Here is a 25,824-nt window from a genome sequence, read left to right as displayed (position 1 = left end):
TGTGCTGGGATATATTTCTGAAAGACCGGGTGTATTCTGTGAGCTATCTATACACCTCAACAAACCCTATGAGTTTAAACCACCTTGAGTGAATTTTGTGGCTTGTAGTTGAGAACTGACCACTCCCCGTTTTAATTACATTTCTTCTAACACAGTCATACTTCTGGTTTCTTCAGGTTTATAGCAATGTATTCTCTGCTTTTCTTAGCTGAGACAATGTCCCTTGTATACAGTTAAATGCTAGTTAAAAAATCAAACTACTATGGCATTGTTTTAGGATACATCTGTCATTTTATTACAAAACCATTCTTTTGGCATTAGTTGGTTACAGCGAGAGCATGATGCTGTGTGTGGCAGAGCAGCTCTGATCTAACAACTGCATTCCCTGTTTTTTGAACCGGAAGGTAAGTTACTTATATCCTTTACATACCTGCAAACATTAACGCTGCAAATCCTGACACACAAACCACTCAGGGAGGAGTTGATGCTAAGGGGTTAGAGTAAATGTTGATAAGACTACAAAAGTTCCTTTATGGGACTTTCTGTTTTCTCTCCCTCCCCCAAATTCCCTGCTTAAAAAGAAATCAAGTTACTTGGAACTAGTCTGAATAGCAGCAGCACCCAAGGAGCATCACACTTAGTTCATGTTAAAAAGCAGTGCCTGTGCGTCGTATGCTTTACACCACAGGCCAAGGGAATGATCGCTCTAGTTTTTAACTCCTTCATTAGAGTCTCTTAAAAAAATAAAAGCATCCCATCAAGTTCGTCGAGATGGTGTTATTGCTGTACGTTTGTAGGCGGGTCACTTTCTGTGCTGTGTTTGCTTTGAAGGGATCTTCCAATGTATCTCCAATATTCCTTTCTTATAGTGTCCTTTTCTTTAGCTAAGATTTCACATAACTAAAAATGAAAAACAAAAATTCATTAAAGGGAATGTGTAATTCAGTCCCTAGGGCAAACAGGGATTCTGGGCTAATACAGCTTAATTCAGGTCACGATCAAATGAAACAGACCACAGACCACGTACACTAGTGACGTGGGTGTAGCCCTGAACAGCAGAAGAGCCCTACACAGAGTTCTGAGTAACCGTATTTTGAAAAGGGCATGCGTACTGGGGCACAGATTCTAGAAGAAAAGTGCTGTGTCCTGCCAGCTTACCTCTAACGCTTTATTAAGAACGTCCTCCTTGTTGTCGCATTGGTTTTCTAGCATATCTTCATAGATATCCACGAGAAAGGCAATTAGGTAGGGAGAGCTGTGACTTGGTTGTAAGTCAAGTAATTGATTTAACAGATTGGGATATTTGGAAAGACCACGATCTTGCAAAATCCTAAAAAATAAATAAAACTATTCTCAATTTTGACAAGGAAGAACAAGAATAGTAGAAAGATTAAGAGAAAATGAGCCCTGTAATATAAGCAAAAAAAGTATTTTGAGTGGGGTTGAAATGAAATTTTTATTACCGAGTATAGCTGATTTACAATGTTGTATTTCTGCTATACAGCAAAGTGAATCAGTTGTACATACACATATATCCATTCATTTTTAGATTCTTTCCTCATAGGTCATTAAAAGATTAGCAGGGCTCTAAAATGAAATTTTTAAATTAAATCTGAGCTTTATGATGGATAATTAAGAGCAGAGTAAAATTAGCTAAAAAGAATAACGAAGTTTAAAGATAATCATTTATAACTCAAACTGTAACGCACAAAACTAAAGGAAAAAACAAAACAAAACCATCTCAAAATTTAAAAGCGAGGAAAAAAAGACAGGAGAGCTGTCTCTGCTCCCTGAGATGGTCGTGCATCCCTTCAGCTCCCCAGCCATCGCCGAGCCCGGCCTCTGACAGACGCAGACGCCACTGGGCTCCACACTCTGTGCTCTTTGGCCCTAGTGCCCTTGGAGACCTTTCAGTTCAACAAACGGCCTGCTGAGTCAGAGGCCAGGCAAGAGAGAGCATGCTGGCTTAAGGAGTGAGCTGTGTTACAGGAGATCTCCAGAAATGCAACAGAAAGAGTGGGTATGCATCTGTGCAATCTGCTTAGAAATGATGTATCTCATGTTCCTGTGATCCTGAGCTGAACAGAGACGGGTGTGTGTCTTCCGTTCTATGACATAAAGACACAGGGTTCATCAATACAGTTAAAATGGTACTATTGTTTACTCACGTACTACTCTAAAAACTGTGCTGGGATGTGCTTGAGAGGTAAAGAAAAGGGCAGAGGGCACTGTTCCTGGGTGCTGTCACAACACTCTTCCACTTACCTTCTTAGAGACAGAGAACTGGAGAATTCTTTAGTATCCTTCTGGATTCTGATGATGGAACACATTTTATGATCTCTCATATTAGGAGGTTAAAAAATAAAAGCAAAAACAACCTCTTACCCTTTCAAATAATTCCACGCACTTTCATTATGTGGGACTAGTTTGATCATTTCCAGAGTGTACCTGTAAGGAAAAGGTCACAAATAAACAAGTATCACTTTATAAGAGCAGTGACAATAATGAGGAACAGCTTCTGTACAGCTGCCTCACAACGCGGCTGTATGCTTCCACTGACCTCTCCTGGTGGACCTGGGACCTCCCTCGGTTATTGTATCTAAATTAGAGACTCCCTGAGGCTGCAGTGGTCAATGCTTATTTACTAGTAATATGAAGGCTCAATTTACAAATGGAAAAGAAGTTAATGTGGGAGATTTCCTTTCACTTACGCATTCCCTATGAAGGAAATGTCAGCAAAACGAGACTTTCCTTTTTTCGCTAAAGCAACCTTGGGGAAAAAAATCTTGTCTAACATCTACTTATACCAGAAAAATCATTACTCACTGAGAAAGAACTAAATAATCTTCAAAGCTATAATAAAAAAAAAGACAAGAAGATTATATAGTCAATTCCAAAACAAGATTACTAGTAAACTATCACTAGTGGTTCCCATTCCAAATGGCCACTCTCTACTTTTCTCTTCCCCTTAACAAGATTATTAATTTAAATCCAATCAGACAAAATTCCAAGGGAGTTATAGAACTCTGCTTCATTACATACTTGCTCAAATGAGTAAGTCACTGACTAAACTTTAGTAATCTTAGTTTTGCTGCAGTGCAGTTTTAATAGCATTTTTTTTCACAGAAAGTAATAAACTCATTCATCATTATGAAAATTATAAAGAAATCTGGAGAAGAGAATTAATGTAGGACACTCGATTGTAGACTCTGTGTGTGTGTGTTAATTTAAATCACCAGACCCAGCTGCTTAGAACAGGTAAAATTAGTGCCAGCTGCCCTGTTTCAAGTAGAATAAGGGCAAGGGAGAGGCAGATGTACCATAAAATCAGCTCTTCCTAGGAGCTGCTCAAACAAATTTCACCATTACAATATGACAATGGTCTCATCAGGCTATAAAAACAACAAACTTTTTGAAATTTTAAACAGACAATGAGATAAAGCAGACAAAGACAGAAAAGATGGTTATGGATAAAATATAGAAATTCATGTCAATTCAGAACTTTGGAGATCTTCTGACAGGATTTTGTATGCTAGAGCATTTTTCAACCGGAGGTGATGGGGCTTAGGATGGGGTTTACTACTGAGATCCAGGGCATCAAGGCAGAGAATGCGGCCACACAGCGCAGAATGCACAGGACAATACAGACGCACTGGGCCCCAAACCCTGCACCAGAGTAAGTAACGGAGCATCAGGGACTGTTATCTAACGTTTAATGAGACAGTTTTAAAAAAAGCTCCTCAGACACTATGAAATATGATTTCTCCTCAATCTACAGTACCAACAATATTCCAAGAAACTTAAGACACTAAAAGTAAAGGTTTCCTATACACAGTATTAATTGTATATTTATCATTATAGGTTTCATCTGACTATCCTGCCCTATTTGTTCCATGAGGGTAGGACTGGGGCAGTCTTCATCTATGCTGTATCCTGATGCGAGAGACATGCAGGCACACAAATATTCTTTTAAGGAGTGAACAAGTGAAGATTACTAACTGGACTTCTCTCTCCAATATAGCACGATCACTGTAGCCCGTAGTGTTAGAAATTACGAAATATCTTTGGTTCCAGACAGAGTTATTTCTCACATCCTCTTTGAGAAGTTGGTCTACATACTGCAGCTCATTATCCCAAAGTTTAAATTCCTAAAAGAACATAAAAAAATAAAACATTCAATTAGGAATGTCTTATTATTTATAAACAATGAAAAGAAATAAATAAGGACTTTCCTGTTAGTGAAGTGGACAGGAATCCACCTGTCAGTGCAGGAGACATGGGTTTGATCCCTGGTCCGGGAAGATTCCACGTGCCACGGAGCAACTTAATAGTCTGTGCTCTAAAGTCCGCAAGCCGCCACTGCTGAGCCTGTGTGCTGCAACTACTGAAGCCCCCGAGCCTGTGCTCCACAACAAGAAGCCTGCACATGAGCAAGACTAGCCCCTGCTAGAGAAACGCCCTATGCAGCAACAAAGACCCAGTGTAGCCATAAATAAATAATCAAAAAAATTTTTTTAAAAACAGAAATAAAACTTTAACAAAGTTAAGCAGGTAGAACTGAAGAGACGAACTCATTACATATTTGGAGGGGAGTGATGCTGCAGGTCAAGGAGACGGAGGGGAAGGAAAAGTCATCAAAGACAGGGGCATGGGGGACTTCCCTGCTGGTCCAGGGGTTAAGACTCTGCCTTCCACTGCAGGGGGCACAGGCTTGATCCTTGGTCTGGGAACTAAGATCCTGCACGCTTCATGGCGCAGCCACAAAGAAAGATAGGAAGGGTCATGAGGAATGAAAAATTAGGGAGTAAGAGTTAGCAGCCAAAGTGGCTGCAATTCAGTACCATCCTGTGGAAAATAATCTAGATACCTAGAAGGATGTTTTAACTACTTGACCCAACTTTTTAGAACTAATCTAAAGATTAAATCCAAAGGGATAAAAAGTATATCTAACTAAGTGCTTATGTACTGCTTTTTGGTTTGCTTCCTGTTTCGGCTGTGTGGCTCTTAGCTGTGGCACACAGGAACTTTGGCTGTGGCATGTGGGATCTACTTCCTAACCAGGGTTAGGGTTAGGGCCCTGCATTGGGAGGGCGGAGTCTTAGCCACTGGATCACGAAGGAAGTCCTTATGCATTCTTTAAGCTGAAAATGTAGAAGAAAAAGCCAAACTCAGTAATAAGACAATGATTACCTATACTACTGTATATTAATTTTATGTGATTTGATATTATTACATATATTAAGTAAATATAAGCATTCAAAAATGCACATATATGGTAATATTATATTAAAATACGTGTAGATAAATATACACAATTGGATTTAGATATAAATTTTTACATTACAAAGCTGTTTTAATTTTTAAAATTATGGAGAGAAGAGAACTAACAAAGACAACTTGAAAATTTTTGGTGAAATACTCATGGTATAATAAATAGTGCAGAAAGCAGCAATCACTGGAAAAAATTCACAAGACACAACACTACAATTGTTTGATGGAACAAATAAAAATGCCCAGAGTGGGAGTTGTAACTATTTTCTTCTATTCAGGATTTAGCATAAAATTTTAACAAGTAGGCAGAAATAAAATACTCAATAGTTACTGTAAAATCAGATTACAAGGTTTATGTATGCAATACCTTAATACATAAAATGTCCTTGTTAATGAAAATAACACAGCTGTATTAAAACTTCACTGCCGGCAAAGACTGAAGGCAGGAAAAGGGGACGACAGAGGATGAGACGGCCAGATGGCATCACTGACTCGATGCAGATGAGTTTGTGCAAGCTCTGGGAGCTGGTGAAGCACAGGGAAGCCTGGCATGCTGCAGAGTCAGACATGACTGAGCGACTGAACTGAACTGATCAAAAATTTACAACTACTTTTTCTATTCAATTTGCTAGCAAATATAATATGTAATGTAAACTCAATCAAAAACTATTAAAAAGTCACTATTATTATTCTTTAATGTGAAGTTACTCATCAACATATCCCAATAGATCATGAAAGTTAACCAACATGAAGGATGTCAGGTTTAATTAAGTATCTTGATAGTTCTTAATCATCTTAATCATTATTGTGTGTAATGATCTATATGTGTTTCAGTTTAAATATACTTATAATCTGATAGTAATTTAAATTATGTTAAAAAAATAAAAATGTGAATAACACTGTAATAAGAAGATGATACCTGAATAACCCACTGTCGGTGTTGCCAGGCATGGTAATTCTTTGCATCCTGAGTAAGAATATCCGCAATAAACTCAAGCTCCTGTGATGGGTCTCTCAGCCATTCCACCAGCACTCGCCTATGATGCCTGAATTCAACAGAAGGAAGTTTTATGTGAATTTACCCCAAAACCAAATGATCAGCTGCATGTGTTATACTAGGTGATGCTGAGGGACATGCAAGAAACTGAAATTCACCTCTAATTCTCAAGACTCTACTGGGAAGAAAAGGTACCACAGGAGGAACTCTAAGAGAAAAAATTTCAGAACACTGAATAACAACTGAGAAACAGAAACAGTGATTTTCATGTAAAATAAATCCATGTACCAAGGGCTTAAAGGTTTAAATGCAGCTAAATCCGGAAGAACAGTAATCTCTCAACAACCACAATATCCTGTGAAAGACTTTTCAACATGCCCAGATGTCACAGCCTGACTATAGGGAACATGATCCTGTCTCATAGAGTATGGAAGCCCCTCTGTGTACCAGCAGGCTGCTGGTTTTCCTTAAGGCCGAAGGGCGACCATTCAAGCAACTGCTGATTTCACCAGCTCATGGGCAGAACAGAGCCCACGTCTACTCTGGCAAGCAGCTGTGCCAAGTCGGTCAGAAGAGGAATTTCTGTACTAGGAAAATACTTCAAGAGTTCTCTGTTGGGTTCTATTTGTATAATTTCTTTTAGCTGAGATATTTATAAAAATCTATTAGTGAAAATGTTCCAAAATTTACTGGACATATATGTAATGGCTGGACATATATACCCCTTAAATGGGTAAACAGTATATGTGAATTTTATCTCAATGGAGCTATTTTTTAAAAACCATTAATATTCATTATATTAAAATGACCAGACGTAATGGAGAAAATGGCTAAAGAAAGATTTAATGCTTAATGGATGACCTACTCTACATGCATGGAAAATTGAAAACTTCATCTTAGACAATATTAAGAAGCTAAGATTCTACCAAAAGGAAGATCCCAGAGGGAAAGTTTTCTACATAATTTATTTAAGAAGACTTATAAGTCGGTGAACACTAGTAACAATTTATTTTTCCAGGTTACTGATAAATTCTGTAATTCAGGAAAAACTTAAGAATTAGGTCCTCCACCATGTCAAAATGATTTATCAGAGCAAAATACTAAGATGTTCCATGATTTAAAGATTATTAATTAAATACAGGGGTTGATCTTACAGTGTAAGTTTTCATGGTGAGAATTTAATAAAAAGTGCAATTAATTGGCATACATGATTTGAATGACTTGTACTATCCTAGTTATGACAGCAACTAGTGGAGTGGGGAATTTAAAACACACTGCAGGACTTCCCTGGTTTTAGAGTGGGTAAGAATCCGCTTGCCAATGCAGGGGACACAGGGCTGATCCCTGGCCTGGGAAGATCCCACATGCCGTGGAGGAACTAAGCCTGTGAGCCAACTGTTGGGTCTGTGCTCTAGAATCCAGGAACTGCAACTACTGAGCCCTCCTGCTCGAGAGTCTGTACTGGGCAACAAGAGAAGCCACTGCTATAAGCCTGCACAGGGCAATGAAGAGCAGCCCTCACCTGCCACAACTACAGAAAGCCCATGTGCAGCAGTGAAGACTCAGTGCAGTCAAAAATAAGTAAATATAAATTTTAAAAACTGAATTTAGAAAATTAAAAAAATAAAATGTACTGCAATTAAGAACTCCGGGGTTTCCAACAGCACTGCTCTGGGTAGCTCTGTATTTTGCTTTTCATAATGATAGATGGTAATGTGTTAATGAGAGTCTGCAGTGTCCAGAGAAGGCAGCTACTTCTCTTCAGCAAAAGCCAGATGCAGTCAAATCCTGAGAAAGCTTGTGATGTCTGGACACTTTTTTTTAAGATAAAATAGTACATAGTTTATACATCTCTTCAGGTAATTTTCTGGATTTTTTTTTGGGGGGGGGGGCCATGCTGTATGGTTGTGCAACCTCAGTTCTCTGACTAGGGACTGAATCCAGGCCATGGCAGTGAAAGCCCCAAATCCTAACCACTAGACCACCTGGGAACTCCCGTCTGGACTTTTACAGCTTTTATATAAAAACACCTTATTACAAAGGATATAATAACTTTTAAAAGAGGGACTGAAACTGTCTAGTCACTTTTCTACTAAAATAACTTTTATAATGCAATTTCTCAGGAATATAACCATCATCTACTCAAAAAGAAAGAAGTGACAGAGGCAAAGCTGTTTAAAATTCTACACATGGAAATCCGCAATAGCTATCACTTCCATGCCTTGCCAAGTGCTGTTACTTCCTCTCACATCTATTATGTTGTAACTGTTTGAGAAGATAAGTATCTATTTAGGGTTCATACTCCTTCTTAAGGACAGTATTGGATTATGCAGATAATCATTATCCAACTGGGCCAGAGAGCAGTCCCCTCCACCACAGGTCTGCAGCTGAGAGCCGTTCCTTCTCCAAAGGCTAACCTGTGCACTGGGTCCCTTCCCAACTCCAAGCGAGCCCTGACTCTGTTCCCTTTTTCTCCAGATTTCTTGCCTTTTCCCTTTCATTAACACTTTTCCCCACATCATGAAGTCTTTGCCGCTTGGGGAAAATAAAACCCAAAAGACACAGCCTGACCAGCTGCTTCCTCTGTCTCTTTTCCTAACAGCCTCCTGCGTCCCCTGTAGGTGCTGCGTGCTCGTTTCCTCTTCCTGCCCCTGCCACCCTCCCTGACACCTCACCACCGCCCGGCTGCCCACCCCACCCTGGCGGGGGACTGCTCACTGACAACCGCCTGTGGAACAAACCCATGGGCTGTCTCCACCTCCTGCTCTCCTGGACCTCTCAGCAGGAGGAGATACTCTCATCTACTCCTTTCTTCCTGAAACTCCCTTCTCTTGGTTTCTGTGAGCACACTAACATCTGGCTTCCTTCCTCTGTCATCCTGGAGCACTTCTCTGCCTCTCGAATGCCGATGCTCACCTGTGTTCTGTCCCCAGCCTTCTCTAATTCTCCCAGAGCATCCTCATCCGAAGCTGTGACTTCAACCACAGGGGAGCATGGTTCAACCACTCCCTGGGCAACTTCAGCCAGGTTTTCTATAAGCACATCAAAGCCCACTTGTCCAATCCTGAGTCTACCCTTCTTTTCCAGAAATGTGCTGCTTTTTTCCCCCGAAATTCCCCAAGTGGCTGGCACCACCATTCTCACCCAATGGTCAAGCCAAAATACAGACATCACTCTTCGCCGCTGCTCCCCTGAGAAGTTTAACTTCTGTCTCCAAAGCCTCCCTCACATGTATCCCTCTACCTCCTGGCCCTACCACATCCTCTCCCATAACCCCGCATGGCAACAGCCCGCCAGGACCCTGGGCCTACTCTGCTATCCTCCACCTGCTGGCAGAGTAAACCTCCTGAGACACACACCTAACCTACATTAAGATGTGTCAGAAGCTCTCCACTGCGGCTAAGGTCAAGTCCAAACCCTTGTCAATGTCCGTGAGGCTCTTTATGCTCCTACTGCAGGACTCCCCAAAGGCCCACCAGCCACATGGAACCACACGCAGCTCCCTGAGCGCATCACGCCCTTTCATGTTGCTCCCCAGAGTCCTCTCTTGGCCTCAGCGGTCTTTCCTTTCAGAAATCATCCTCAATTCCAGGCATAACGATGGGGCAGTGTGTGTGCGTGTCAGTCACTGTACTAGGAAACACCGAGCGGTGGTGACCCTGAGGAAGAGCGGGCAGCCAGTGGCGCGGAGTGGGGACAGCTCTGGCGGGCGCCACAGGCCACTCCTCCTGCACCAGGACCCGGCAGCCCGGTGCCCCCCACCCCCCCATAGCCGCCTCCCTGCATGCTCCCTGCATGCGGGCCCACTCAACGCTGGGAACTGTCCAGACTCTGCCTTTCTCTCCTATTTGTTCTCTGTCCTGCTGCTCCAAACTTCTCTCCTCCCTCCTTAATAAAACCCATACTCTTGTCTAAGTCAGGAGCTTCATTTTTAGAACACACACTGTAAGAGCCCTACTATCATACATTCCACACTGCTCTGCAAAATAACTGGTTTCACTATTTGCTTTCCTTTTCAGACTTTCATTCATCTTTGTATCTCCAGCATCAATGAAAAAAATTTTAATAAACAAATGAACAAAAGACCAAATACCAGGGACTCGTTTTATAACACACTGAATAGAAAACTGAACAGAAAACTGAAAAGATTTTCTGCTCAAATTTTTGATTTTCTGTTCAAATTTTTTCCTGATTCTAGCAGTATTACAGTTAATGTCAAAGTCTTAAATCATATGGCGGCAAACATTTGTGTGTCAACTGTGGGTCAAGTGCCATTTCACACACTAAACAAAAAGTCACCTCAGTTCTAACAACATGTAAGACAGGTGACATTAGCTCCAGTGCAGCAACTATGATCATAAACGAAGGAACAATGCCTCATGGTTCGTCACCCACTGGCAGGCACCAACTGACTAGCACAGCAACTCATTTCCTTCTTGTGTTCATCTTACCACACTTGATAGTTTTTGGGCTGTTCCTCAATTATTGCTGAGATGTAGTTCATTTCCTCATGTAGATCCTTCTGAAGCGACTTTAAGAGAACTCTCCGGAAATGCCTACAGCAAATAATAAGTATCCATACTGTCATTACTCCACGTACATGGCCAGGCACAGCATCAGATGAAGCCAGAAGATAACAACACAGACACATTTCTGCTAAGTACTCTATGTAACCAGTAAGGCAGGGATTTAACTGCTTATGCTTGTCCAAACTTGTACAACTGGTGACTGGAAGAATCAAGAATTTTGAAGTAAAAATAGTGAAACGCAGCAAGTGTGAGACAGAAGAAAAGACAACCAATCAGTGATTATTTTCAGGTAATACTCTGGTTACTAGTTTCTACTGCACAAGCATCAACAACTTCTTTCCTCACATGGTATAACTCGCTCATTTAGATACATTATTCATATAATACACAAATTTCATTACAAATATTACCAAGTATTTTACTTTTAAAACCATCATAACAATGCTACTTATAACTGAAACAAGTTTCTCTTCAATTTCTTCATAGGTAAAGTCAAACCATTAAATAACACCTTTTCTCTAAAGACACAATTAGTTCTGGTCTATTTTTAATTCAAAATCTCAAAATATTTCAACTCAGTATATAAGAAGGGACAAAAAAAACTATTCTAAGTTACCTTTTAAAATGAAGTGCTAAATAGAAGAAATGACAGAATTTCTATTATAATTTTAAAAATTAGGTTTCACAGAGCACATACATATTCAGTTTGGTTTATAAGGTAATTTCAGGTGTACTGTTTTTAAGAAAACAGCAAATAAGTTCAGGGATTTTAAATAAATTCTAATTTGTTCTGAGCTGTATACAGTAAAGAATTTCTTACAAGCTAAGAAGTGCATATTAGAGACACAAAGTGAAGGAAGATGACACTAATAGTTCCAGACAAACTTCACCCTCTAATAAGATCCTACTAAAATGACAATAAAGAAAAAGCATGCGTCCACAGGGATGAGGGGATACCGCAGCAACTGCAAGAGATCAACAAACTAGGAAAATGGCAAACTGACAGTTCTGAGTGACTTATGAAAACACCAAGTTCTCCTGAGGCAACTCTGGATGGGCTTCTGGTCCCCTGAAAGACCAGCTTTGATTCAGAAGCTTAGAACGTTCAGGCCCGCCTCCCGTACTCCAGACAGGGGAGGGAGAAGGACTGGAAATGGAGTCCCAAGCAATCATGCCCACATGAGGAGGTCGCCATCAGATCCCAGCAGCAGGGGTTCGGAGAGCTTCCACCTGGGTGAACGCATCCACACACCGGGAGGGTGACACCCCCCACTCCGCGGGCACAGAAGCTCCTGTGCTCTGGACCCCCGCGCCCCCCCCCCCCCACCACGACCTTACCCTATGGACTTCTTCCCCTGGCTGCGTGTCTCCACCTTTTATCAGACCCTTTAATCAACTGGTGAACCTAAGTGTTTCCCTGACTTCTGTGAGCGGCTTTCAAAAATCAGTCGGCCCCAGGAGTGGATGCTGAAGCCTCTGATTTACAGCCCACCAGGCAGAAGCACAGGATTTGCGATTGGCCCCGGGTGGGGGTAGCTTGTGGAGCAGAGCCCTTAACCTGTGGAATCCAACACTACCTCCAAGCGGATAGCATTACAGTTAAGTTAAATTATAGGACACCTGTGGGCTGTCACAGAGAAGCACCTGGTAGGGGAAAATCCCACACACACTCGGGGACCAGAAGTGAAGTGCGCTATGCGCAAGTGAAGAAAACGTGCAGGAGGAGGAGGACTGGGGTTTTCCTAAAAAACCTCGACAACACACAAGTGGCTTTATTTTCTGGAAAAATCGGAAGCAGAAAGAAATATCAGACACAACGCAAAGCAGGGTGAGGTAAAGGCTGGAAACAAGGAAATTTAAAACAGTAACACAAATAACAGGCCAGAAACCCCACCCTACCCGACTTCCCTGCCAGAACTGACCCCCAGAACTGGGGAGCCAAACAGACACTCCTCTGATAGCTCTTCTTCAAAACCACAAACCAGCCAGGAGAAAAGACCCAGAAATGCTGACATACGAAGATTTCACACAGAACAGCCACACCTCCACTAACTTCACAGTGAAGCCCTCTCGGTGAGCAGTTCTGCAACACGCAGAGATGCCAAAGCAGGTTTTTCCTGCTTCCACTGTAGGTGTGAAAGGAGAGCCAAGAACTACCAGTCATTTGAGAGAAATGTGTACATGGAGGAAAGAGACCAAAACAAACAAATAGAAAAATGAAAATATATCCCATCCATGAAAAAAAAAAATGCTACTAAAAAGGACTACCCAGAGAACAGAAAAAGAGCTCTTGTAAAATAAAAATGAGTGCAGGGACTTCCCTGGTGGTTCAGTGGCTAAGACTCTACGCTCCCAATGCAGGGGGCATGGGTTTGATCCCTGGTCAGAGAACGAGAGCCGACATTCTGCAACTAAGACCCAGTGCAGCCGAATAAATAAATACATGTTAGGGAAAATAAAGAGTGCAGACCAAAGAGTTAGAAGATAAAGTTGGGGAAGTATCTCAAAAGCAGATAAAAAAGAGTTGAAAATAAGAAAAGACAAGTCTCAGAACTACAACATGCAACTAAAAGACACTTCAGAAAGAACAGAGGAGAGAAGTAATTATCCAAAGAATATAAAAAAACTCTACCCCCAAAGTTAAAGAAAAGGTTAAAATGAAGGAACAGGAATCTTCTCAACAGAGGCTGAAGGAAAGAGAAGGACAGTTTTGAAAACCTGAAGGAAAATGATTTCCAATCTTGAATTCTCTTAGTAGAGCTGAGAAGGGACTAAAGACACTCTAAAACATAAAAAAAAATCTCAGTAACAATTTCCCATACGTCCTTTTATAAGTTTTCCTCTATTCGAGGATCTGATCTATAAAATGAGAGTAAATCAGGAAAGGGACAGGTGTGGGATCTCAAAGACAGGGACGAGACACAGGGGAGAGCTGCAGGCCTGACGTGACGGGCCCAAATCTGTGGAGAAGAGAGCTGAAGGGTCCCCACTGTGCTCAACAGGAACGAGACACTCAACAGGAACGAGACACTCGACAGGAACAGAGTTTGGAAGACAAGTTATTCCTTGGTAAAGAGAAAACAAACTGTGATGGAGACAGAATAGGAGATGGAATTCTGTGTCTTCCATGGCAAGACTAATATTTAAAATTAAAAAATTAAAAACAACCAAGTATGTTATTTATAGAGGAGATTTTAAGGAAAAACACCGAGGAGTTGTTACCTCAGGGAATGGGACCATGTAGTGAGAAAGAATGGGGCAGAGACTGCTATTTTTCATTCAATGTGACCTTTAAACTCACATGTAACTTATAATTTCGATAAAAATTAAAGTTAAAAAAAGCCATCCAAATGAAAACCTTAGACATTCAGACAGAGAATAGTGATGATGTGTCTTACCACACCGTGTAGTTGGCTGCATTTAACTCAATAGCATCTCTGGTTAATTTAAAAGCTCGCTCACTTCTCTCGTCGCGCTGCAGGACAGCCCGGAAATAATCATAGACGTCCTGAACTAAAAATGGAGCACACAACTGCATTAGGACGGTCTTTCTTGCTTAGAACTACCACTACAGTACAAAATGTTGTTTGTTTTCTATGTCTAGGAGAAAGATATCTTATTGCATGTATACGATTTACAACAATAAGCAAAAGAAAGCAAGCCCAGCGATGGTGACCGCCAACCTGGGAATTTGTCACAGCCACAATGCATGTGACCGAGCTTACTGCACATTCGGGGTTGATGCCAGACTCCAGATTCCCCAATGATGTTGTGTATTAAGGAAAAACTAAGCATGCATATAATCAAATATTCACTTGGCTATTTTTTTCACATTTTATTTTGATCAGTTTCTTAAACTGAAAAAGGAATCCACACCATGACAGAAAACTCAAACGGTACAGAAAGTTCACACTAAGCTTCCATTCCACTCAATTTCCAGTCCTTCTCCCGAGAAGCAACTGCAGAGTGATTCTAGTATAGCTTTCTAAATATATCCTATCAAATATTAGGTGATTCTATCCTTTTTTTTTAATACAAATGAGTTCACATCACACTCTTATGCTCTGGGCTGTCTTTTTTTCACTAATACATATTCAGTTCAGCTGCTCAGTAGTGTCCAACTCTTGGCGACCCCATGGACGGCAGCACGCCAGGCTTCCCTGTCCATCACCAACTCCCGGAGCTTGCTCAAACTCATGTCCATCGAGTTGGTGACGTCATCCAACCATCTCATCCTTTGTCATCCTCTGCTCCTCCCACCTTCAATCTTTCCCAGCATCAGGGTCTTTTCCAAGGAGTCAGTTCTTCGCATCAGGTGGCCAAAGGATTGGAGTTTCAGCTTTCAGCATCAGTTCTTCCAATGAATATTCAGGACTGATTTCCTTTAGGATGGACTGGTTGGATCTCCTTGCAGTCCAAGGGACTCTCAAGAGTCTTCTCCAACACCGCAGTTCAAACGCATCAATTCTTTGGCGCTCAGCTTTCTTCACAGTCCAACTCTCACATCCATACATGACCACTGGAAAAGCCATAGCTTTGACTAGATGGACCTTTGTTGGCAGAGTAATGTCTCTGCTTTTTAATACGCTGTCTAGGTTGGTCATAGCTTTTCTTCCAAGGAGTAAGCGTCTTTTAATTTCATGGCTGCAGTCACCATCTGCAGTGATTTTGGAGCCCCCCCAAAATAAAGTCTGACACTGTTTCCACTGTTTCCCCATCTATTTCCCCTGAAGTGATGGGACGAGATGCCATGATCTTCGTTTTCTGAATGTGGAGTTTTAAGCCAACTTTTTCACTCTCCTCTTTTATCAAGAGGCTCCTTAGTTCTTCTCTTTCTGCCATAAGGGTGGTGTCATCTGCGTATCTCAGGTTATTGATATTTTTCCCGGCAATCCTGATTCCAGCTTGTGCTTCATCCAACACGGCATTTCGCATGATGTACTCTGCATATACGTTAAATAAGCAGAGTGACAATATACAGCCTTGACCTATACTCCTTTCCTGATTTGGAACCAGGATGTTGTTCCATGTCTGGTTCTAACTGTTGCTTCTTGACCTGCATACAGATTTCTCAGGATCCAAGTCAGGTGGGCTGGTGTTCTCAACTCTAATAATTTTCCACAGTCTGTTGTAATTCACACAGTGAAAGGCTTTGGTGTAGTCAATAAAACAGATGTTTTTCTGGAACTCTCGTCCTTTTTCAATGATCCAACGGATATTGGCAATTTGATCTCTGGTTCCCCTGCCTTTTCTAAATCCAGAACATCTGAAAATTCACTAATACATTATTCAAGGTCATATAAACTAGTACACATCTCTACAGAAAACCACTTGGTAATTTCTATTAAAAATTAAAACTGACTACTCATTGACCCTAGTTCTTAATCCAGTTAAGTTTTCTTACAAATAAACTCCTGTATGTACCCAAAGCATCCAAGGACATTTGAGAGTATTTGATAACATAAGAAATAAAAAAGCAAGAAAACTTGGAAACTGAAATTTCCATTAGTAAAGAATGAGGTAAGTCCCTCACAGTACACCCATACAACAAAACCCTGTGCAGCTGTTAGTAACAATGCTGCTCTGCAATATACTGAAGTGGAATAATTACTAAGATGCTGTTGAGTGAAAAAGGAAGGTGTATAATAGCAGCTATTCATTTAAAATACATGCTTGTTAAAAAAATATGATTATTTATTTTTTATGGCTGTGCTGGGTCTTCACGCGGTTATGGTGCATGGGCTTCTCGTTGTGGCTACTCTTGCGGTGGAATCTGGGTTCCAGAGCACAAGGGCTTAGCTGCTTCGTGGCATGCAGGATCCTCCCAGACCCACCTGCACTAGAAGATGGATTCTTATCTACTGAACCACCAGGGAAGCCCAATATATGCTTATTTATGAATGATACCAGTTGGAGGAACAAGAATGGGAAGAAGACATAATTTCCCACTGCATTCCACTACAAAGTTTACTGCATTTTTGAAACAGCTGCACAGCACTGCGTTGTATGGCCTCTGTATCTAATTCACCCCTGTCAATGTATGTTCAAGTTGCTTTCCTTCTTTCACTGTCCTGTCACTGTATTCTGTGCACACGTGCGAATTCAGCACCTCCGTGGGCTGTACACGTGGATCAAGATTACGTGCATTGTTGGTGCTGACAGACAGTGCCAGGCGAACCTCTCAAGAAAGGTCTGATCAACATACAGTGCCTCCAGGAAGGCATGAAAACACCTGTACTTTCCACATCCTCACTGAGACAGTATCAGACTTTCTGATCTTTGCCATCCTCTCAACTGAAGGAACTTTAGACTGACAATTTTTATCCTGTTTTATTCTCATTTCCACAAGAGAAACTGAGGCTTAGAGAGATTCACAAGTTCACATGGCCCAGAGTACTTTGGAGGTAGAGGTTAAACATACAAACCCAGTCTGATGCCCAAGACCATATCGCTAGTCACAATGAACTAGGCAGGAGGCACTGCAGTTGCACTGCCCTCACGTCACAGCACAGATTAACGTAAAGAACAGATTAAGGCCCCAGACAGACGGCTAAAATAACCCAGACGTTAAATATTCCCATACTTCTTTTGCCACAATTAAAAATCTATGTGGACATGCTATGCTATTTTTCTTATAGCATACAATTTTCCAGTTACTGACAAGACCTCACAAACTTTTAGCAGGCTGCACGCAGTATGGATGTCAGTATATCCTAATCTGCCTAACCATTCTGCTGCTACTGCTGATGCAGCTTTTTTTCAATTTTGTTTTATAAAAATCACTACTTTAAGCATCCAATGACTTTTCATTAAAAAATAAACAATACACATGAATGTGTTTATGTGTGTGCCTTCCCCAGTGGCTCAGTGGTAAACAATACACCTGCAATGCAGGAGACACAGGTTTAATCCCTGGGTTGGGAAGATCCCCTGGGGAGGAAATGGCAACCCACTCCAGTATTCTCGCCTGGAAATTCCCATGGGCAAGGAGCCTGGCGGGCTACAGTCCATGGGGTGGCAAGAGTCAGATGTGACTCAGCACGCACACCACACACAGGTATGTGTGTCCTTAGAATACAACCCCCAAAGTGAAATCAGAGGAGAGCATGAATAATTATAGTTCTTTCCAAGCATACATAGATTATCCTCCAGGGAATCTTCCCAACCCAGGGATCGAACCAGCATCTCCTGCGTATCTTGCATTGGCAGGTGGGTTCTTTACCACGAGCCCCACCTTGGAAGCCCATAGCAAGCACATGATACTTTAGAAAGCACCTGAAGTTTCTGGTATCCGGTGCCGCTGCCCACTGCACCGGATCTGTGTCAGTGGGAATGGCTACCAGTTCCGTTTACATGCCTCTCCAGACATTTTTCCAAGCAGATAAATGTAGCTCTGTTCTTGTTTATTTTTAATGAAGTTGGTATAACATTTTCATTCTGCTTTTTGGCATTTTCCCCTCCGTGATGTGTCCTTTCATGCCTGTGTATATACATCTCTGTCATTCTTTGTTCACTTTTCCATACAGTGGACATGGCATAATTTACAGGTCAATGCTATTTTTTTTTTAAAGTGGGACTAGGATACTCAGTCTTAAGGTTATATATTTTAAATCGGCAGAATCATAAATAAATTTTGGGTTAATAAATAGAATTTTATATTCATTAAATTTTTGATATTAAAATTTTTATATTAAAAGTCTTTTAATTAAAAATTACAAATTTAATATACTATGATACTCAAAGTTTCTAAAACTTATGTGCCCCCTTTTCACTCAATATTGTTTCCACAATCTGTCCCTATTATAACAGATCTAAGATCCTCTTGGGCTTCCCTGATGGCTCAGTTGGCAAAGAATCTGTCTGCAATGTAGAAGACTTGGGTTTGATCCCTGGGTCAGGAAGATCCAATGGAGAAGGGAATGGTAACCCACTCCAGTATTCTTGCCTAGAGAATTCCATGCACAGAGGATCCTGGCAGACTATAGTCCATGGGGTCACAGTCATACACGACTGAACAACTCTCACACACACTCACACGTGCACACACACACACACACGATCCTCTTACTGGTTATACAGCATACAATTGTATGACAATACATTTATCTATCTTCAAAACACAAATATATAGTTGGTTTCCAATATTTTCTTTTTTCAAAAATTACTGTAAATTATAATAGTTATCAGCAATATTTCTTTATTTCACGTGCATAATTCATTCACTTATCTTCCCTGGTGGCTTATAAAGTAGTTATCTTCCCTGGTGGCTCAGATGGTAAACAATCAGCCTGCAATGCAGGTGACCCAGGTTCAATCCCTGGGTTGGGAAGATTCCCTGGAGAAAGGAATGGCAACCCACTCCAGTATTCTTGCCTGGGAAATCCCATGGACAGAGGAGCCTGGCGGGCTATAGTCCATAGGGTTGCAAAGAGTCAGACATGACTGAGTCACACACACACACATACACACATGGGGTTGCAAAGAGTCAGACATGACTGAGTGACACACACACACAGACATACATACAGACACACACACACACAGACACACACAGTAGTTATTTCTATTATCCTCGCTTTACACAGGAGGAAACAGAGGTACTGAGAGGTAAAATGACTTGTCCAAGGTTACAAAGCCAGTAAAGTGGTACAGTTAATAATCTGAACCAGGTGGTCTGGCTCTGAAGTCTGTGCTCTTAGCCTCCTAGGACATGTCTTTTTTTTTTAATTAATTTTTTTGGTTGCAATGGGTCTTAGTTACTGCACGCAGGTTTCCTCTAGTTGTGCAGAGTGGGTGCTACCCTCTGGTTGTGGTGTTTGGGCTATTCATCACAGGGGCTTCTCCTGTTGCTGAGCTTTAGACACATAGGCTCAGTAGCTACAGCTCAGGCCGGGCCCTAGAGCGTGGGATCAGTAGTTGTGGCACATGGGCTTAGTTGTTCTGAGATATGTAAGATCTTCCTGAGCCAGGAACCGAACCCGTGTCCCTTGCACTGGCAGGCACATTCTTATCCACTGTACCACCAGGGGAAGTCCAGGGACATGTCTTTGAAGCCATAAGCCAGAGTGAACCCAGAACAAATCATGAGAAGCAGCACTTAAAGGTTGTAAGATGTGAGAATTTCCCACTTTCACTAAATATATACATGACAGTGCTTTCTAAAATGGCTAAACATACAAAAATTTCCAACTGAACACTATAGATCTGTTCATACTTCTCAATTATCTGACATCACAAAATAGCTTAAATTATTTTTCATTTCTAATGATAATGGATTTTTTCCCCCTTATTTAATGGTCAATGAAATTACGTCTTCTATGAAGTGCCACTTCACACCCTTTGTCTATTTTTTGATTAGTCTGCCAGTTTCTTTAACTTTCTTTAGAAATTCCTTATAAGGTTCTGAGTATCAACCTTCTCTTTATACATCTTCTCTCACACTGCTAATTGCCTTTTAACTTACTCATGGTGTCTTCTGTTGCACAAAGGAAAATATTCTGATACACTCATAGATCAGTTTTGATTGATGGGTCATTTTCCTCTTTTCCTTTGTGCTTTCTAATAATGATATATTTAAGAATTAAAAATGTTATTTTTTTTTAACCTGAAAAAAAGATTTTATTATTTTTAACTGAAAGAGAAATGTATGGCTTTGTAAGTTTCCATAAAGTGCCTTACAAATCTGGAAAAGTTGCAGTTTTCATTTATCTGATCACTGGTGAGGTTAATAGCTCTTCACCGACATTTCTATTTCTTCCAGTTAATTATCTCTTCACATATAATCCCTCTCATAATTTGGAAGCTTTTCAGTTTCATACCTTCTGATCTTTTTCTCAATCAATTCTGGGTTTTACATCTTCCCTAATAATTCTTTCTTTACCCTAAGAATGAAAGATTACACTATTTGCTCCTAGTATGTTTACAGTTCTGTTTTAGAACTTAAATCCACATGTAATCTATTTTATGTAAGATATGATACAGGGATATAACTTTATTTACAGCCAAATGCACATCATTACTTGATTAATCCATCTTTCATACAGATATGAAATGTCCTTTTTATCAAGTATTAAGTTCTTACCTACATTGATAATTTTTAATTATTTATTAATCTATTTATTTCTACACCAGTTCCACATGTTAATTATTAAGTTGAGTAGTACACTTTCATATTTGGTAAGGCAAAGTCTCATACCATTATTCTTTCTTTACAAACATTTCTTGACATTATCTTATAATCAGAAAAAACAAGTGGTTTTTGTAAAAGAGGAATGACTTCGGATAACAGAGCCTTAACTGAAAGAAACATACACACATACACACACACACACACACACACACACAAAACTACAAAACAAGCATTCTCTCTTGTTTATCCTTTCCTTGAAGAATAACATCTGCATGATCTTCAATTTACAAAGCATTTCACATTCATTATGAAAGAACACTTTGTCAAAGAAAATAATCCACTCACTTTAATATCAGAAATGCATTCAAACTGAGTCAAACATTTCATAGTTAAAATACAGTTTAAAATGCTCATGTTTCAACAACCAAAGTTTATTCTAAATGAAACAGTAAATCATTTATCCACATGTAATTTATTTTATGTAAGATATGATATAGGGATACAATATCAATTTTATGTGCAGATTAAATAGTAAATGAAAAGCACAATCACATAGTAACCACTATGTATTATAAAATAACATTTAGGACTTATATTTACACTATGTCCATTCTTAAGACAAAATGAAATTTGTTATCATGAAAGTAAATTACAAAACACCCACAAGATTAGTTTAAGTCATTTATACTTTTATCAGACAAAAATCTGTCATCTATCTATAGTTGTGAATTTCAGTTTTGCTACTAATTTGACTTACAGGCCTTTTCCCAATAAATAAACTTACATTTCTCACTATAAATGATCTGGACCACTGGATTGGGGCCATCATTCTGCGGCACTGGATCTATATCAGCCCATTCTGCTCTGTCCCTGAAAATATAGATATTTTTCAGTGATCATATTCAAGCATGTAAAGAAAAAACGAAATTTGATGTACTTTAAAATGTCAATGATTACACTTTAACTTAAAGCTAATGTAATCATGGTGAGATTCTTCATGAACAAGTCTATCACTTTGTTTTACAATATGAAACTTTAAAATAAAGTGAATAATTTTCCAATTAAAGTAATTTAAATCAATAGTTTTCAAATCTAAAGTTTTACATAAATGCAAAAGTAGGTTTCTGTAGCAAGTACACAATAGTTTTAAATTAGAAATCAATCCAATTCATTGGTCTAATAAGACTCTTTGGAGTCAATCAACATTTTTTAAAAATTTAAATAATGCTTTTTTATTTGAATAATCTGAAAAACTAGAAACTGATATTTAAAATAAAAGTAACCACTATCATTTGCTTGTACATGGAGAGGTGGCCCAGGTGATCAGTAGAGCTTGGAATCTGTGGAACACTGGCTCTACCATTAAGCTAGCCACTGTGACCTTGAGAAAGTTACTTACACTCTCTGGGCCGCAATTTTGTCATTTATAAAATGGAGATGATACTATTGCCAACCAACTTTAGAAGGCGATCTGGAGGTCTGAGACACTGAAAACGTGCATAATAGTAAGCATACAGTACACAGTAAATATGCCTATATACACTATACAATTAGCATGTATTATACACTAGACACACTAAATGTACCATATAATATTACTATATGCTTAAGTATATATGCTGTACGTTATAAACACAGCACCTAAAAACGCATATAGCAAACATTCAGTGACTACTACTTCTCATTATCAAAGCTAAAACAGATTATAGTGGCAACAATGGGTGCCTATAGACACTTCTGTGTAAACTGCTCAGTGTGACCAAATTTTCTTTAACCACTCTTTTACTTATATTCTTACCCTATTGCCCATTTCTCAGTTCTGTGTACTCATCAGCTATGGACAGCAAAAATTCTGTGGTATGTAGACAAATCCTAAAATTGTGTCCATTTTATAAGGAGAAACGCAGGGGAAAGCACGCATTTCCTGAGGTGTGAGACCTCGGTGTGGAGCAGTATGAGAAAACTATAGAGATTGGGGGCAGGAGGAGAAGGGGACGACCCAGGATGAGATGGCCGGATGGCATCATGGACTCGACGGACGTGAGTCTGAGTGAACTCCGGGAGATGGTGATGGACAGGGAGGCCTGGCGTGCTGCGATTCATGGGGTCGCAAAGAGTCGGTTACGACTGGGCGACTGAACTGAACTGAACTGAGGCCTTCGCTGGTACCTCAGCTGGTAAAGAATCCCCCTGCAATGAAGAAGACCGGGGGCTAGATCCCTCCATCGGAAAGATCCCCTGGAGAAGGCACAGGCTACCCACTCCAGTATTTTGGGGCTTCCCTGGTGGTTCAGCTGGTAAAGAATCTGCCTGTAATGCAGGAGACCGGGGTTCGATCCCTGAGTTGGGAAGATTCGCTGGAGAAGGGAAAGGCTATCCACTCCAGTACTCTTGGGCTTCCCTGGTGGCTCAGCTGGTAAAGAATCCGCCCGCAATGTGGGTTCGATCCCTGGGTTGGGAAGATCCCGTGGAGAAGGGAAGGCTACCCACTCCAGTGTTCTGGCGTGGAGAATCCCATGGACTGTATAGTCCGTGGGGTCGCAAAGAGCCGGACACGACTGAGCGACTTTCACTTTCACTTCACGAGAAAGCTTCGGGGGCAGGGGAATCTGACACAGGTCAGGGAGGAAACCCGACTATCGCACGGCTCGGGGAGGAGCTCTGAGGGCTGTGGGGGCCACCTCCACCAACGGAGAGCTCGAACACATTAACTTCGTGGACGCAACCTGGAGGGGTGCCTTTCAAACTCGGTTCGTAAAATCTAGGCAAATCAGCTATCGGATGGGGTTTACCTAGAATTACGGGAGGGAAAATAAGACACGCGAGCAAAGTTAAAAATTTGTCATTCGACTCTGCAGGTTCAAGTGGAGTCTGGAGGGATGGAATGAGCATGACCGATAGAAAGCGACTGATGGGGATGGCGACGGACCGAGTGCCAGGCAAAAGTTGGGAAGGAAAAGGCGAGAAAGTTGCGGCAGCGCCTACACCGCGCGCCGCTGGCACCGCGGTCCGAGCGGCGAGGGGACGCGTAACGGGGTTTGTTACCCCCTTCTCATCCTCAGAGCCTAACTCGGCGCTAAAACCGCTGAAAGACAACGCTGAAGGGAAACGTCCCGGGGTCCCTAAGATTTTCAGGCGAGCTCTCTGCGTGTCGGCAGGACAAAACCACAAGGAAGACCCGTCCCCAAATCGAGCCAGCCTGGGACCTTGAGGAAATCACTCCCTGCCAGCAGCCCCGCCGCACACGAGCCCTCAGGCTCCGGACCACGGCAGGCCAGCGCCGCGGACAACCTCTGCCCGCCCGGCGCAGGGCTGGAGCGGGCCCCACCCCAGCCGCGGACTCCCGAGGCCGCGCCACAGTGCCGGCCGCGGCCGCCCCGCCAGCCAGCCCGGCGCGGGCGACTGGGGTCTGCGGCGCCAGACGGCCTGCCGTGGGCGTTACCTGTACAGGACATAGGTGGGCGAGTCCAGGCTCAGGAACCCGTCGTCCATAGGGGACGCCGCCGCCGCCGCCTCTTCCTGCGGCGGCTGGGGAGGCGGCGGAGGAGGATGAGGCTGAGGAGGCGGCGGCGGCTCCGGCTGACCAGGCTCCCCGCCCTGCGCGGCCTCCCCGACGCCGTCGGCGGCCGCCATCACTGCTCTGCCGCGAGCTGAGGAGGTGGCTGAGGCCCCGCCCCCGGGCCCGCCCCCAGCCCCGCCCCCTCCACAGCGGCCACTTCCGGTGTCCCGCGCCTACCATAGAGACGCGGGCCAGAGAGCCCCGCGCCCGGGCCCGGCGGTCTTCGGTGTACGCGGCTGAGCGCCGGCGGGCCGCGTCTCGCTCGCTTGGACGTTGGTTTCCCCCACGCCCGGTCCGCGGGTATGACTGAATGCCTGTGGGTGGTGCCCCGAACGTGCTCGTACTGTTCGGTGGCTGTTGGTGCCGCCGGGGGAGCCTCGGAAGCCTGGATGAGCGGCTGGCGCCGGTGCTCCGCGTTAGCCTTCCAACGGCATTGGCATTTACATTCCTCGTACACCTTTTTTTTTTTTTTCCTTTTGGATGCTAAGAGTTTAGACTGAAGAATTCCGGTAGACCAGGGCTTTTGTCTTTTGAAATTAAAGTTCTGATTATACAAGGAAGATGTGTGTACGTTATAGGAAAGGTAACCATTCATTTAACACACACTGACTACCAAGTGTAGGCAGGGCTTGCTCGTAATCAAAATAAAGTCTCTGCTCTAAAATATGCCTGTAAGAGTCCAGGACGAGCCACTCCACAGATGGTGCTTTCGTGTTTTGGTTGTTTTGAGCTGCAGGCACTTAAACAGCAAATGCGGGAGAAGCTTTCTCAGAACTCCCTCACCTGCCTAAACACAGCCCCTCCAAAGAAGAGCTCAATGAAACTAAGCCCTCTCCCAGGGAGTTTCAAGAGTAGGAGTGGATGCCACACCCAGACAAGTTTTGTTCAACTCTCATATCTCCAATCTATCCTTCTAAGGGCCCATTCGTCCACTTTCATTGTTCCTAAAAACCTTATACTCTCCCCACAAGAGGTCTTCAACTCCCTTAAGCCTGAATTTGTTTTTGTTTCTTTGTGGCCATGCTGCCCAGCTTGTGGGGTCTTATTTCCCCCAGCCAGTGACTGACCCATCCTCTCAGTGAAAGTCTAGGTCCTCCCTAGAGCTCCAGGGAATTCCCTAAGCCTGACTTCTAAGCCACCTCAGTTCAGTTCAGTTCAGTTGCTCAGTCGTGTCCAACTCTTTGCGACCCCATGAATGGCAGCACTCCAGGCCTCCCTGTCCAACATCAACTCCCGGAGATCACCCAAACTCATGTGCATCGAGTAGGTGATGCCATCCAGCCATCTCATCCTCTGTCGTCCCCTTCTCCTCCTGCCCCCAATCCCTCCCAGCATCAGG

The 25,824-nt window shown here is 42.1% G+C and overlaps 1 protein-coding gene across 1 annotated transcript; it reads right to left on the bottom strand.

Annotated features, from left to right (window-relative positions):
• Positions 1-278: 278 nt before the first annotated feature.
• Positions 279-24,564, bottom strand: FNTA (farnesyltransferase, CAAX box, alpha). Its single transcript, XM_052661416.1, has 9 exons — positions 24,369-24,564; positions 21,711-21,796; positions 14,196-14,310; positions 10,720-10,824; positions 6,191-6,317; positions 4,000-4,148; positions 2,386-2,448; positions 1,159-1,330; positions 279-900 (listed from the first exon to the last, which is right to left on the bottom strand). Exons 1-9 carry the CDS (start codon positions 24,557-24,559, stop codon positions 778-780), a joined length of 1,131 nt encoding a protein of 376 aa, XP_052517376.1. The 5' UTR covers positions 24,560-24,564; the 3' UTR covers positions 279-777.
• Positions 24,565-25,824: the final 1,260 nt, after the last annotated feature.

The sequence above is a fragment of the Budorcas taxicolor genome, chromosome 24 (genome assembly GCF_023091745.1).
Source record: "Budorcas taxicolor isolate Tak-1 chromosome 24, Takin1.1, whole genome shotgun sequence".
Classification (NCBI taxonomy): Eukaryota; Metazoa; Chordata; class Mammalia; order Artiodactyla; family Bovidae; genus Budorcas; species Budorcas taxicolor.
The sequence above is the reverse complement of the archived record's forward strand: the minus strand, read 5'-3'. Positions and strand labels throughout refer to the sequence as shown.

Excerpts from the sequence above, each read along its gene's own strand:
- FNTA (XM_052661416.1), bottom strand. The coding sequence starts at position 24,559 with ATGGCGGCCGCCGACGGCGTCGGGGAGGCCGCGCAGGGCGGGGAGCCT. Across the intron at positions 6,318-10,719 it reads CCCAAAAACTATCAAGTGTG|GCATCATAGGCGAGTGCTGG; the intron begins GTAAGATGAACA and ends TGTTGAATTCAG. Across the intron at positions 901-1,158 it reads TTCTTAATAAAGCGTTAGAG|TTATGTGAAATCTTAGCTAA; the intron begins GTAAGCTGGCAG and ends TTTCATTTTTAG.